We start from the raw sequence: 15,808 nt of genomic DNA on the forward strand, positions 1-15,808 counted from the left end.
AAAAGAGAGAAGATTAAACATGATAATCAAGAAATTAATAATACTCAAAGATTTCAATATCTTGGATCTATTATAAATGCGGACGGGAAAATTGAAGATGTAATACATAGAATTATAGCAGGTTGGTAAAATGGTGTGCATCAAGTGTGTTGGGTAATCATAGAATACCCTTAAAATTAAAAGAAAAGTTCTGTAAGACGGCTATAAGGTATGCTCTATGATACCAAATGTTAGGCAACCAAGAAACAAGTACAAAAAGAAAAAGTTGCCGCAATGCGAATGTTAAATTGGATGAGTGATATAACATTAAAAGATAAATTAAAGAATGGGTATATACACAATAATCTAGGCATAACACTAGTTGAAGATAAGATAAAGGGGCGGCCCGGGGGGGGGAGGGCTTAGTTGGTTCAGACATTTGAAACAAAGGCCTAGTAGTGTACCTCTGAGGAGGAGTGAATTAGTTGTCTCTAGTAGAAAAAGGGTAGGGATATGCCTAAAATGACTTCAAATCAGGTAGTGAAGAAGGATTTAGTAGCTCTTAATCTAATAGAAAAAAAAAAAATGCTCTCGATGGAATGAATTGGAAAAAAACATTCATATAGTCAACCCCACCTAGTGGGACTTAAGGATTGTTGTCGTTCTTCTTGTTTTATTTCATATGATTATGAGTGAAAATTCATAGTTGCTACTTATAATCTATTTTTTCTACTTTATTTTGTATTAGCTAGTTATAACTTATAATATTGTCATAAAATCAGTAAAATTATTTTTATAATGTCAATACATTTTTTTATATTTATGTTACTAATTTACATGGGCATTACAAATGCAATAAAATATGCTATAACTTTTACTTATGACTTATGAATATATTGATCAAATGACATCATGTGTTGTTTACTAGTTTCATTCCATCAATGTAAAATTGAAAACAACTAAATACTTTTTGGGGCTTACTTGTCAGCTTACCGCTTATGCAAATTTTTTCCTTTTTTTAAATTTCTACTATTTTTCTCCATTATTCTCTCTCCCCCTCCCCCCCTCTTTTTTTCTTGCTTGGGGCTTTGAAAAGCTATAGGATGCTTTGTGATCGCAGGACTGGGGTGAGGGTAGTTGTGGGGACGATGTCCTAGAGAAGATACTGGGTAGCAATATGCTCAAACTATGGATAGAAATAGGCATTGCGTCAGATGCAAGGTCTTTTTCCGAGTGTGAAATACTTTAGGGGAGTATCACAAGATTAAAGTAACACTTAGCCCATGACCAAGTTTAAGTGTCAAGGTGTCCAAACATTTCTTCAGAAGATGGATCAAATACAATGCAACATCTAAAACAAATGAAAAAGAGTCGCACTTGCACACAGAGAAACACACACACACCATGGTTTTAAATCGCGGTAGCGGGTAGCGTAACGTAACGGTAACAGGTGTAACGGGAAGCAAGAGTAGCGGATGTTACATAATGGGAAGCGGGTGTAACGGCTGTGAATTTTTTTGAAGCACGCACAACCTTGTGCATATTAGCGTACTTGCATGTTTTAAGCTTTTAGCTATTCTTAGAAAGGGTTTTAGTGTATTTTGGACCCTTTAGTTCGAGTAACTAAGTTATTTGGTAAGGATAACAAGTTTACATTTGTTTTAAACCATCATTGATAGAAAATTACATGTGTGCGCGTATTTATACTTCTCATTGTTCTTATCTGTGATAAATTCTTATGTGTGCTTAATGAATTAATAAAATAAAATACATTATACACTCCATTAATCTATTAGTCACATAAGACATACGAATAATATAAATATAAAATAGCTAGAAAAGAAAGAAGGTTGAAGTTAAAAAATAAAGAACATAAATATCACATTACTAATATTATTAAAAAAAAAATTTCCTAACAAGTTAGTATTTTGAAATTGTTAATTAATGCATCTATTGTGAGTATTTAAAGAAATAGTAAATTTTGTATCATTGTCATCCTCATTATAATCTTTTCCCCCTTTTGCCACTTGGTATATTGAAAATGATATATGAAAGAGAGAGATAAAGTGAGAAGAAAAAGTAAAAAATAAAATATTTTTTTGGTGTAACAGTCCTGTAGCGGTTACGTAACGGTCGTAGCAGCCTTTACATAATGGTCGCGGTCCATAACGGCCGCTACGGTTGTGATTTTTCTTCCCACCGATTTCGCGGTGTGTAACGGTATCGGTAACCCAAAAAACCTTTACGTAACGGCGTTACGTAACGGTCGCGGCCTTTATTTAAAACCATGACACACACACACACAAAAAGAAGCAAAAGCAACAAATATGATAATAGTTAGAAGCATAGTCTTAAATTTCCACGAAATTGTCAAAATTTACGTCGAAATTTTCGATTTCCGTCACCCCCAAAATCGAAATGGCATTTGATAATTTCTGTCGAAATCTCAATGAATCATCCGAAATTTATCGAAATCTCGAAATTTTAGCGAAACTTGCCCAAATTTTAACTATACAATAAAATTTCCTTAGAATTCAAATGAGAAATTTAGGAGTGAAGTGAAATTCTATCTTTATTTATTTTATTGATTTTGTCAGAACAAAAGATTATTACAAGTGCTTTTGAAATTATATGAAAAAATAAACTTACAGTAACATTTTATTTAACCATTCATGTCTAAATTATCATTATTTGTATATTAAATAATATTTAAATGATTTATGAATTTCATTTGTATTAACTGAATATGTTTAATGTACATTATCTTAAATATATTTGATGCACATACTATTTTACAACTTTTCCACCTCATACAAAACATAGATGTATTTAATTTGTAATATATTAGTCCTAAAACTTATATTATTATGTTTGTTAACCATTTCTAAAGCTTCACAAAGAATTCCATGCTTTATTATTGAATTCCTTTACTTTTTCAAATCGAAATTGAAATTGACATCGAAATCGAAATCGAAATTTCCGTCGAAATTTCCGTACTTTTGGAGCTTCGAAATTTGAGTCGAAATCGAAATTTAAGACCTTGGTTAGAAGAAACAATAGATTGAGATTCTCGTAGGGATGAAGATAAGGGGATCATTAAACGAAGGGAAAATGAAGATCATAAGATAATAATTGCAAGAAGGGAGAGTTTAAGGGAATTAGAGAATGGGAAGAATACAGACAGATTTAAAGATTGAGACATGCATCATTATGATGAAGGGGCTAGTGGTGCTGGTAGAAACACAAAGCATCAAAGCATGGTAAAAAGAGCTAGTAGGGATCATTGGGCACTTCTCCTGAGGGTGATCTTGGAAGTTGCCTCCACTGGATTAACCTTGATACTCCAGAACCTAGGTTTAAGGGCTACGGATCCTTAACTTCAAAGTAGAAGTGCCAAACAATGCTGAATTGACAAGAACCTTACAAAGGGTCCAGAGCCCGTTCTGGTAGATAAGAAGCGCCTGCTGTCTCTAAAACCCCCTTCTTTATTAGAAAAAGTGGAATCAAAGACAATTATGCACATTCAAGAAAGGAAGACTATTGACTTGTTCAATGTAGAGAAGTAAATGCCTGCTAGAATTAGAGAGCTTTGGATGAGAGGGGCAGCTTTCATATTTTTATCCAATGACAGACTAGTTGGATGGATATAATGTGTGGTGGCATCAATTCATTCCCTCATGCACATCTAGGACAGTGTCTCAAAAATAAAAATGGGCATGCAGTGCCGCATTCTTAAATCTACAACCACATTTCTGCCAATGTAGCAAATTCTCCTTGGTTATCAAGCATGATATGCAATGCTAAATAGGTTGGGAAAGGATTCAAGTTGCCTCGTCCATATGAAATTTCAATCATTTCTCTGAAAGAAGAATTCAAGGGGTTAAAAGCGTGCTCTAGAGGATTTCAGGGAAAACACAAGGCATGATGTGTGATGGCTGGCTAGGTCCCACAAGAAAGCATATCATTAATTTCCTCATCTACGCTAATTGAAACATTGTATTTAATGTATCTGTTGATGCAACTGATGTTTATCCACAGATGCATGACAGAGTGGAGGAGATTGGTGAGAGCATGGCTGGGACACATAACGAGTGGCAACTGCTGCATAATGCATTGACCTTATTCTCCATGATATTGGGGAAACCAAGAGCCTGTTTAGTTTTGGAAAATGGTTTCCATTTTCCATTTTAGTTTTCCAAGAAACTTACAAAGTTTTTTTTTTTCTCATTTTTACAAGATTTTTATGAGATAAAAGAACAACAATAAACAATTTTGGCATTATTTGCCCGTGAAAATAGTACTATTTTTCATTTCTAATTTTCAAATAATTACAAAACTGCCACCTTGTTTTCCAATTTTCTAAATTTATATAGGAAACTTGGAAAACATTGTTTCATTATTTGTCTAGATTTCTAACTCTTACTTTCCGTATGGAAGAATGGAATTTGGATGTTTTGACTTTAATTTGTGTGGATTATGTGTAAAAGTTCTTCTAAATCCACACAAATCCAAATTCAAGCCCCAAAAGCCATAATTCTATCCTATGTTTGGAGAGACATCGGATTTGAATTTATATTAGATTAAGATAAGATATAATATAAAAACATATTTAAAAATTTCCAAATCCACCCAAATCCAAATTCATGGTCCGAAATCCATACTCCCAAACGCAGCGTAAGAACTACCATACATAAATTTTGGAAAATTGGAAAACAAGTTGTCTTTTTTGTGGTTATTTTGAAATCTAGAAATTAAAAATAAAAATTTGTTTAACACATTTAAACACTCTTTATTTTCTATCTGTTTAATATGAATTTAGAAAAATTTAAAAATAAGCTAAAATTTTTATAATTCTTTAGAAAACTAAAAATTGAAAAACTGAAAATATTTTCCAAAATCAAAAGGGCCCCAAAGGTTTCCATGGATGTTTTCTCCTGCAAAAAGAAAAAAATTACATCTTTCATCTATAATCATATTTAGGTGATGAATTACATTTACCAACAATAAAAAAATTGCTGTTTGCTAAGGCTAGTTATTACCAGAGTCGCCAGCAATTTCATTCCATTAGAAAGCATTTTTAGACAAAAGAAAGGTATGGGGAAGATGTTCCAATCTGATGGATGGAAAATTCTAGGTGGGGGAAGTAAGGGAATTTTTTCTTTACAATGTGACGAAAATTATACCGGGAACAAATTTTTGGTCAAAGGCAAAAGATATTATAAATGTGCAATGAATCTTTGTCAAGGTTTTCTTATTTATTGAAATGAGAAACCAACCAAGGCTTTTGTTCGTGAGGCAATGAATAGACCAAGCTTGCAATCCTGAAAGACTTTAGTTAGTACAAGGATTATTGAAAAAATCATAGAAAAGACGTTGAATTTCTATCTGCATGCTGATTTGCATGCAACGGATATGTTATAGTTTATAAGTTTTTTACACAAAAATGTTTGTACAATTGGAATTGTGCTAAATTATACTATTAATTCTTTGTAGGCTATTGTCTAAATCCCCAACTACAATATAGTGACAATCACAACATTGGGAGCTTATGAAGGGTGTCCCCGGGCCACACGGCTCCCCACTTTGCAAGGGTAAGGGAAGGGTCATCACAATATATGCACATTTACCCTTGCTTCAACGCACAGAGACTGTTTCCTTCAACTCAAACCTGTGACCAACCGGTCACAAAGGAGCAACCTTACCATTGATCCAAGGTATGCCCTAAATATTGGAGTTTATGTATGGAGTTATATCAGTGATCATATGAATGAAACCAAAGCAAACACAGTCAATCAAGTATAAAAAAAAAAGATGCATGGCAGATTGATTAATTTGAATCACTTATTTTTACAATCATATACAAGGAACAAGCTTGCTTCGATGTCTTCAATTGAATTTAAATTTATAATTGATGTTTTGCAACAAGAAAGATTCATTTGGAAAACCATTAGGTCAACGCCTTGAAGTATTGAATTGAATTTCAATTTATAATTGATGTTTTGCAACAAGAAAGATTCATTTGGAACACCATTAGGTCAAAGGGGTGTTAGAAGAACAAATCCTAGTGATGGTAATTTGAAAAATTTTGGATTAATTGAATTTTGTACCTAGCATAAAATAGATGATGATTGATGACTCGAAAGAAAAATGCTTTGGATATTGTAATGCAGCTTAATGGTGGGTCTCTTGTGGCAACCGTGCTGCAGAACTCCAAACAATAGTCGTGGAAGTCTTAAGATATTGCTTGAGACGACTTATAGAAAAGTACTTTTCTGAAAATAGTACTGCTGAGGGAAACAGGTCATAAGCACTAAATTGGAAAGTATTGAACATGTTCAGTTGTGTCTAAAAATAAGTACTACTCATAAAATAAGTGGTGTTTGGATAATCACTTCTATTATGAGTGTTCACTTATTATAATAATGTTATTATATTTCAACATATAATTAACATATTATAATACAAAACAAAAAATAATATTACTAAATTATGTTAACAATAATATTATTAAAAAACTGACATTTTTAATTATTTCTAGTAACAATTTAATTAATATTTATTAGTTACCATTTTAATATCTTCCAATTAACCATTTTAATTAACAATTTAAATATTGTATACAGGGACACATTGATAAAAGCTTGGAGATAACTAACACAATGAAACTAAGTGGGTGGGGGGCGAAAGCTAGAGAAATTGAAAATTCAATATTGAAACTTTGGTACATTAGAAAATAAAAACAAAAGAATAGAATAGGTATCAAGACAGAGACGTAAAAGATAGTTTTTTATAGATGTTAAAGGAGTAGGAGATAGAATCATAAAAATCATGATGATATAAGGACGAGATAATAAATTTCATTAGTGTTTACTGCTTATGCTCAAACAGGAGTAGCAGGAAACCTTAAAAGACAATTTTGTGAAAATATGGATAATATTATACAAGGGATTTTAGGGACTGAAAAAATATTCATAGGACCTGATTTGGATGGAGATATTGAAAAAGTCAAAAAAGGTTATGAGGGGATACGTGGAGGACATGGATATGGAGGTAAAAATAAGTCCGTTAATATGATCTTAGACTTGATCATGTTAGATGATCTTATTACAATTGTATGTTTTAAAGAAGAGGGAAGAACACCTAATAACCTTCAAGAATGGATGAAATAAAATTCAAATAGATATTCTTAACTAGAGGGTTGATCGCTTATCATGTAAGAGTTGTGAAGTTATCAGAGTGTATGCATATGCAATTATGCTATTGAACTAGGTTTACAATAGTTTTCAACACCTATATTTTGACACTAGGTGTTGACTGCTTGTGTTTAAGCCAAAGTGATGTCATGTTTGTGTTACATGCATGGCTCATGCATTTTCTTCCAAGGGAAAGTTTAACTACACAACATAGAGTTTTAGTGTTAGATATGCGTATTAAAAAAGACACATAAATCAATGCAAGAGAACTAGATGGTGGAACCTAAAGGGCGAAAATATAATAAAATTTAAATATAAAATGATCAAAGATGATGATTGGACAATAGAGGATAGCACACACAGTCATTCTTTGCAATTGGATAGCTAGCTCTATTAAATAGACAACAAAATAGATTTTAGGTGAATGAAGATTCCCGGTGAGTGAAGAGAGTTGGTGGTGGGCTCAAGATGTCCAAAAAGCCATGCTAACAAAAAGAATTTTGTTTAAAACATGGAAAAACTATAGAAACATTGGAAAAGTTTCGAAAGTATAAAGAGGCAAAAGAAAATGAAAAAAAAAATTGTTAGTGAAATTAAATAAAGCATATACTAATTTATATCGACTACATAAAAAAGAAGGGGAAAGACATTTAAACTTGCACGACCTAGAGAAAAGATTCAGTTCATGACTTCCCTAGGGTGGGTCGGGTTTGGAATTTTCAAGGAAGCTAGCTTTCAAGATTTAAATAGGGCTTGGAAGAACTAGTTGACTTGATTTATGTTTTTTGTTGTTTTAGTTTTTTTTCTGGTTTGTTCTTGATTTATTTTTTTTTGGAGCTGTCTTATTCTCCCTCCTTGTAAATTCTTTCCCAATTAATGAAATTTATTTTTTCTATCGAAAAAAAAAAAGCTAGGAGTATCCAAAATGAAGTTCTACCATGTATGTTGCTTGCAAAGGATATTGTCTTGACTGAAAAAACAATGGGTGGGGAGAAGCTTTAGAATCTATAAGTTTCTATAATAAGTATAAATAAGACAAAATATATCAAATATAATTACAATCATAATAGGAGGAATATTGAAGAAAAGATTAAACTTGATGGTCAAGAAATTAATAGCACTGCCTTGGATATATTATGCAAGTAGAAGGAGAAATTGAAGAAAATGTAATACAAAGAATTGAAACTGGAGGTAAAATGTATAAGTGCTTGGGGTATGCTATGTGATGAGAATACCCTTAAAATCAAAAGGGAAGTTTTATAACACAGCTATAACACCAGCTATACTACATGGATTTGAATGTTGCACAACTATGAAACAACATATCCAAAAAAATAAACAACAACAAAACCAAGCCTTAGTCCCACTAAGTGGGGTCGGCTATATGAATAATTTTCCGCCAATTTATGCGATCATGGACCATTTCTTTTGATAGATTCAAGGATATTAAATCCTTACTCACTATCTCCTCCCAAGTTATTTTAGGTCTATCCCTACCCCTTCTACTGCCTCCCACAGTAACTAAGTCACTCTTGCTCAGGTGCACTATAAGGCCTACGTTGCAAGTGTCCATACCATCTGAGTCGTCCCTCCCTTATCTTATCTTCTATAGGAGCTACACCTAACTTACCACAAATATATTCATTCCTTAATTTATCTTTCAATATTATACCACTCATCCATCTAAGCATTCTCATCTCGACAATTTTTACTTTGTGGATATTATGTTTCTTCGTCGCCCAACATTCCGATCCATATAGCATAGTTGGTCTTATAGTTGTCCTATAAAACTTCCCTTTCAATTTTAGGGGTATTCTACGATCACATAGCACACTTGAAGCACTTCTCCATTTTACCCAACCTGCTTTAACTCTATGCATTACATCATCTTCAATTTCTCCTTCAGCTTGCATAATAGATCCAAGGTATCAAAATCTACAAGTGCTATTTATTTCTTCATCATCAAATTTAACTTTGTCTCCAATATTCCTCCTATCATTACTAAAATTACATTTCACATATTTTGTTTTATTTCTACTTATCCTAAAGCCTCTAAATTCCAAAGTTTCTCTCCATAATTCTAACTCAGCCTCTACTTCCTTCCTAGTTTCGTCAATTAATACGATATCATATGCAAACAACATACACCATGGAACCTCCTTTTGAATACTCTTAGTCAATTGGTCCATCACTAAAGCAAAAGGATAGGACTCAAAACAGATCCTTGATGTACACCTATGATAATTGGAAATTCTCTAGTTTCTCTATCTATAGTCCTTACACCAATCATTACTCCATCGTACATATCCTTAATGACATCAGTATACCTACAACATATACTCTTTTTTTCTAAAACCCACCACAGAACTTCCCTAAGTATCCTATCATATGCTTTCTCAAGGTCAATATAAATATCATATGCAAATCTCTCTTCTTTTCGCTAAACTTTTCCATTAATCTTCTTAAAAGATAAATAGCTTCTATGGTAGATCTCCCAAGCATAAAACCAAATTGATTTTTTGAGATCTTCGTTTCTAACCTTAATCTTTGTTCAACTACCATTTCCCATAGTTTCATCGTATGACTCATAAGTTTAATTCCACGATAATTATTACAATTTTGAATATCTCCTTTATTTTTGTATATAGGCATTAAAGTGCTTTTCCTCCATTCATCTAAAATTTTCTTAATTTTTACAATTGTATTAAATAAATTAGTTAACCATATAATTCCGTAATCACCCAAGCATTTCCAAACTTCAATTGGGATGTTATCTGGTCCCATAACTTTCCCATTTTTCATCTTTTTTAGTGCGAACTTAACTTCGTTAACTCTAATTAGGCGTAGCACCCATAGAAGATAAGAGAGAGGTTGGAGGACAAATAGTGCACTAGAAAGAGTGAACTAGTTACTGTTAGTGCCTTAAGTGGCAATAGAAGGACTAGGAGTAGACATAAAATTACTGCGAAAGAGATGGTAAAAAAGAATTTAACTGCCCTCAACTTGTTGGAGAAAATTGCCCAAGATAGTGTAAATTGGCAGAAAAGGATTCATGTGACCAAACCCCACCTAGCGGGGCTTAAGGCTGGTTTATTGTTATTGTAATTAACATTTTTAATATAGTCTAATTAAAAAATTAATTAACATTTTTCAATTGAAAATTTTTAATTAATTCATCAATTAGACAAATTAACAGATCTGGTTGTTTAAAACATTATTAGATAAGGTTTTGGGTTCAAAACATGTGAAATTCACATGTTTGCCAACTGGAAAAAAAAAAAGGGAATTCATGGACATGGAACCACCACAGCCACCCCTGCATAATATCCACAATGATTTGTTACCTTCAGTATTACACTAACTATCACCATTTTTTATGAACTATGACTAATTCCCACACAAGCAAGAATTTGAAAATCCAATGATATAACACACATCAACATTACGAACATCATAATGGATCTAATGTTGCAATATCACCATCATTTTCATTTTTTAATGATATCATTCATCTACTTTGTCAATTATGGATCAACAACAACAGCCAACACTTTAAGTCAATAAGTCCCACTAGCTGGGGTCAGCTATCAATAGATTAAAAATGGTAATAACATAAAGATGAATAAATTACTTACTGAGCCATGCCAGTCAGCACGATGGACAGTTCCAAAAGAACCTGAAAACCAATTGTCATTCTCTTCATCATAGTATCCTAGATAATTATTGCACATTGCTATGTAAAGATCTGATGCAAATTGCATTTCAAAGTGAAAATACAGGAAATAGAAATGAAAGATTAAGAGAAGAACACCAACACCAATCCTTAGGAGAAAAGGAGATGAACGAGTCTGTTGTAGGCTTGTAGCAAGCTGAAAATAACACTAAAACAACCAAAAAGTATTTGAATGCAACTAGAAACAACCCTTTCAAGAAGTTTCAGGGTTGCCCTAGCTAAGAAACCATCTTCGCCCTTCATTTAGAATTAATCTAAGGGCTGCAAATCAGTCCAGCAGAAAACAAGATATAAAATGAACAAGGGGCCCTTAATAGTCACATGAATTATGAGCCACGAGGTTCAGAAGAAATGTCTAATGATCAAAATATCCCTAAAAAGAGGACCTCAATGACTGACAAATAAAAAAGAATCACTAAACAGAAAAATAAAGCCAAACTTAAAATGAAAGGCTGATTTCAAAACATGCCAATCAAGATCACATGTGCGAGATTAACCATGTGTTAAGATCCCTTCATTGGGATTTGGGAAGTTTTTAGTGGTTTACTATGATGCGCTTTGTACAATCAAACTCTGGTGCTGCACCAAGATGCAGATTGTTTTGTCTGTACTCAATAGGATACAATGTTATTTATTAATTTGGAAATGTGCAGCTTTATGACACCTTGAAGTTTGTTCTTGGGATATGAAGTCTCTTCGCAAGGAATTCAAGTAGATTCTCCAATACAACTGTTGCTGGTTGACCAACCCCTAAAAATTAAGGCTTTTATCTGGTTGATCGTGCTTGGTAGAATCAATAACAACAATTTGTTGTGGATTAAGAGACCATTTAAGGCACTTCTTCCTCCAGATGTTTGTGTGCTGTGCTATAAAAATCCAGATATAGCATCTCATCTCTTCCTGCATTGTGATTTTTCTTGGAGAGTATGGAACAAGTTATTTGGTGAGTTGAGAGAAAGCTGGTTTGTCCAGTATTGGTGGAGGAATTTTTGGCTATTTCATTTGTTGGTTTTGGAAGGAGAAAGGTCTAGTCTGCTTTATGGAAATGTGGTTTTTTGGCAGTGTTGTGGGGGTTATGGTTGGAAAGAAATGCATTACTCTTTTCAGGGAAGAAGTTGGATAGTCCGCTGGTTTGGGAAAAGATTCACTACATGTCATCCTTGTGGTGTGTTGGTTATGGGTATTCCAATGGAGTGAGCTTTTAGGATGTCCAGCGAGATTGGCGTAATCTGATGGTTTGATATTAGGAGATGTGGTTTTGTTTGTTAACTTTTTCTTTCAAATTCTGTTTTTAATGTTCTCTTTCAGGTTTGTCCCAGATTTTTATAGGGAGATATCTTGCTCTCTTTTACGTAAATTCTTAATTTATTACCGAAATCTCTTCTTTTGCTCTAAAAAATATATATATTGGCCAACCCAGACTAGCATTCACCAGGTTTTTCATGTATTAGCTTTATTGTGTAGATAATGGCATTCAATCATACAGCAACCCCAACAACTGATTGCAGGAAGCAAGGATCATTTATGTGGACTAATCAACCATCAGAGACTGTACTTCCTCTTCCAGATTTTGATGAGGTATTTTGAGTTGCATTGTGATGCTTTGACGACTGGAATTGAAGTGGTACTTCAAGAAGGACACCAGTAGCCTCCACCGGTGAGAAGATAAGAGGATTGAGGCTGAACCATACCACTGTTATGATGTGGAATTTTATGCCATTGTGTGGGAAATGTGGGCAAGAAATGTGAATCTTCATCAAGGAAATGTGGGCAATTTTTTTTGCAGAGTTTCTTCTTTACTGCACAGAAGCAATCAACTGCACAATATAAGCCAGTTGGTGCTTTAAGACGATGATCTCTTCTATTATCAGCTATGAAGGTTAAAGCTGTGGAGTTTGACGGCATCAAGGACATGTATCTAGACTATCGTTTAGAATGATATAGATGGAAGTTTCATCTGGAAGTCATTTACTCTCTAAGGGTGAAACTAGCCAGATTTCAACATTATGATGGTCATTTTGGAAGAGATGAGACTTCTTCTTTGATTAAAGGAAGCTAGTTTTGGATGAAATTAAGAAGTGATGCTACTCAGGTTTGACCACTGCCACACTCATCAACAAAAGGGTGAATGCTAGGTTATACACTCTTTTACCTATTCAAGGTGCTGCATGTCTGTCATAGGGCTACCACAAAATTAAATGAGATTTAGATTCTATTCTAGTTGTTGTGGAAATAGTTTTCTAGAGTGCACATTTTATACCTTGTTCGAAGCCTATGGATGCTTCAATATCAACAGTTTCTTGAATTGTCTGCTTGTTTTGTGTACCAAAATCCATATATACCTATAAAGACACAGTGTTTATTAGCCATTTTATGAGGACTTTGTGGAGGAAATTCGGATTTGACCTGAACTTTAGTTTTGGCATCCACACTCTGATGAACAAACTAAAATTACCAATAGAAGCCTTGGAAATTTGATTCAAAGCTTAGTCAGCCTCAATATTAACTAATGTGAACAAGTTCTTCCTCAAGCAGAATTTACTACTAAACAACAACAACAAAACCAAACCTTAAGTCTCACTAGGTGCGATCGGCTCTATGAATCATTTTCCACCAATTTATGAGGTCATGGACCATTTCTTGTGACAAATTCAATGATATTAAATCCTTACTATCTCATTCCAAGTTGTTTTAGGTCTACCCTTACCCCCTCTACTGTCCCCCATAGTAACTCACTCACTCTTCCTTACTGACGCATTATGTGGCCTACATTGCAAGTGTCCAAGCCATCTGAGTCATCCCTCCCTTATTTTACCTTCTATAGGAGCTACACCTATCTCATCTCGGCAACTTTTCCTTTTTGGATATTCTGTTTTTTCGTTGCCCAACATTCTAATCCATATAGCATAGCTAGTCTTATAGTTTTCCTATAAAACTACCCCTTTAATTTTAAGGGTATTCTACCATTACAAAACACACTTGAAGCACTTCTCCATTTTACCAAACCTACTTTAACTCTATGCATTACATCATCTTCAATTTCTCCTTCAGCTTGCGTAATAGATCCAAGGTATCGAAATCTACAAGTACTATTTATTTCATCATCATCAAGTTTTTAACTTTTAACTCTAATATTCCTCCTTCCATTACTAAAATTACATTTCATATATTTTGTCTAGATTCCAAAGCTTCTTTCCATACTTCTAACTTAGCGCCTCTACTCCACCCCTAGTTTCATCAATCAATACAATATCATCTACAAACAACATACACCATGGAACCTCATTTTGAATGCTCTTAGTTAGTTGGTCCATCACTAAAGCAAAAAGATAAGGGCTCAAAGTAAATCCTTAATTTGTGTATGGTGATTGAAAATTCTCTAGTTTCTCCATCTATAGTCCTTACACTAGTTAGTACTCCATTGTACAAAACCTTAATGACATCAGTATAACAACTATATATACCCTTTTTTTTTTCTAAAATCCACCATAGAACTTCCCTAGGTACCCTATCATATGCTTTCTTTAAGTCAATAAATACCATATGCAAGTCCCTCTTCTTTTCCCTAAACTTTTCCATTAATCTTCTTAAAAGATATATAGTTTCTGTGGGGGATCTCTTAGGCATAAAACCAAGTTGATTTTCTGAGACCTTCGTTTCTAGCCTTAATCTTTGTTCATCTACCCTCTCCCACTGTTTTATCGTATGAATCATAAGTTTAATTCCACGATAGTTATTACAATTTTGAATATCTCCTTTATTTTTGTATTATAGGTATTAAAGTGTTTTTCCTCCATTCATCTGTCCTTTTCTTAGTTTTGATAATTGTGTTAAACAAATTAGTTAACCATATAACTCCGTTATCACCTAAGCATTTCCAAACTTCAATTGGGATGTTATCAGGTCCTATAGTTTTTCCATTTTTTTATCTTTTTTAATGCAAACTTAACTTCGTTAACTCTAATTTTGCGAATAAATCTATTATTTTTAGTCTTTTCCTCATTTATCAATTCTAAGTTAAGCCTTCTATTTAGTTTTCATTAAACAACTTACTAAAGTAACTTCGCCATCTTTCTTTTATGTCTTCATCCTTAACCAAGACAATATCAACCTCACTTTTTATACATTTTACATTTCCTAAGTCCTTACTCTTCCTTTCTGTAGCTTTAGCAAGTTTAAATATACCTTTTTCCCTTTCTTTTAAATCTAATCTATCATACAAACTATTAAATAATTCGTGTTTAGCTTCACTAATGGTTTTTTTTGCATCTTTTCTCGCCTCTTTATACTTTTCAAAGTTATCCATGTTTCTACATTTTCCCATGTTTTATACCAAATTCTTTTTGTCTTTACGGCTTATTGGACATCTTTATCCCACCACCAACTTTCTTTGCTATTCGAAAATCTTCCCCTTAATTCACCTAAAATCTCTTTTGAGATCTTTTGAATAAAGTTAGCTAACCTACTCCAAAGAGTATTTGTATTTATCTCATCCTCTATAGTCCAATCCCCATTTTGATCATTTTATCTTTAAATTTTATTATATTTTCTCCCTTTAGGTTCCACCACCTAGTTCTCTTACATTGGTTTATTTTATCCTTTTTCTTCCATTTGTTAATACATATATCTAACACTAAAACTCTATGTTGTGTGATTAGGCTTTCACCTGGAATAACTTTACATTCCTTGCATGATAAATGATCTACCCTCCTAGTTTAAAAAAAAAAAATCAATTTGACTTCTATTTTTTCCACTTTTAAAGGTTATTAAGTGTTCTTCTATCTTCTTAAAGCAATTATTCATTATAATAAAATCATATGGCATAGCAAAGTCTAAGATCATCTCCTCAGGCTCATTTTTGTCTCCATATTCATATCCTCTATGTATCCTCTCAAAACCTTTA

The 15,808-nt window shown here is 33.2% G+C and overlaps 1 protein-coding gene across 2 annotated transcripts in view; it reads right to left on the bottom strand.

Moving 5' to 3' along the window:
* Positions 1-15,808, bottom strand: part of LOC131143455 (serine/threonine-protein kinase CTR1) — a 39,294-nt gene that overhangs the window by 13,329 nt on the left and 10,157 nt on the right. For both annotated transcript variants that reach the window (XR_009133497.1, XM_058091756.1), the window contains exon 7: positions 10,808-10,848. Coding sequence is in view for 1 of the 2 variants with exons in the window: in XM_058091756.1 (XP_057947739.1) it covers positions 10,808-10,848 (41 nt within the window). In the remaining variant the exon portion in view is untranslated. The remainder of the gene's footprint in view (positions 1-10,807; positions 10,849-15,808) is intronic.

The sequence above is a fragment of the Malania oleifera genome, chromosome 11 (assembly GCF_029873635.1).
Source record: "Malania oleifera isolate guangnan ecotype guangnan chromosome 11, ASM2987363v1, whole genome shotgun sequence".
NCBI lineage: Eukaryota > Viridiplantae > Streptophyta > Magnoliopsida > Santalales > Ximeniaceae > Malania > Malania oleifera.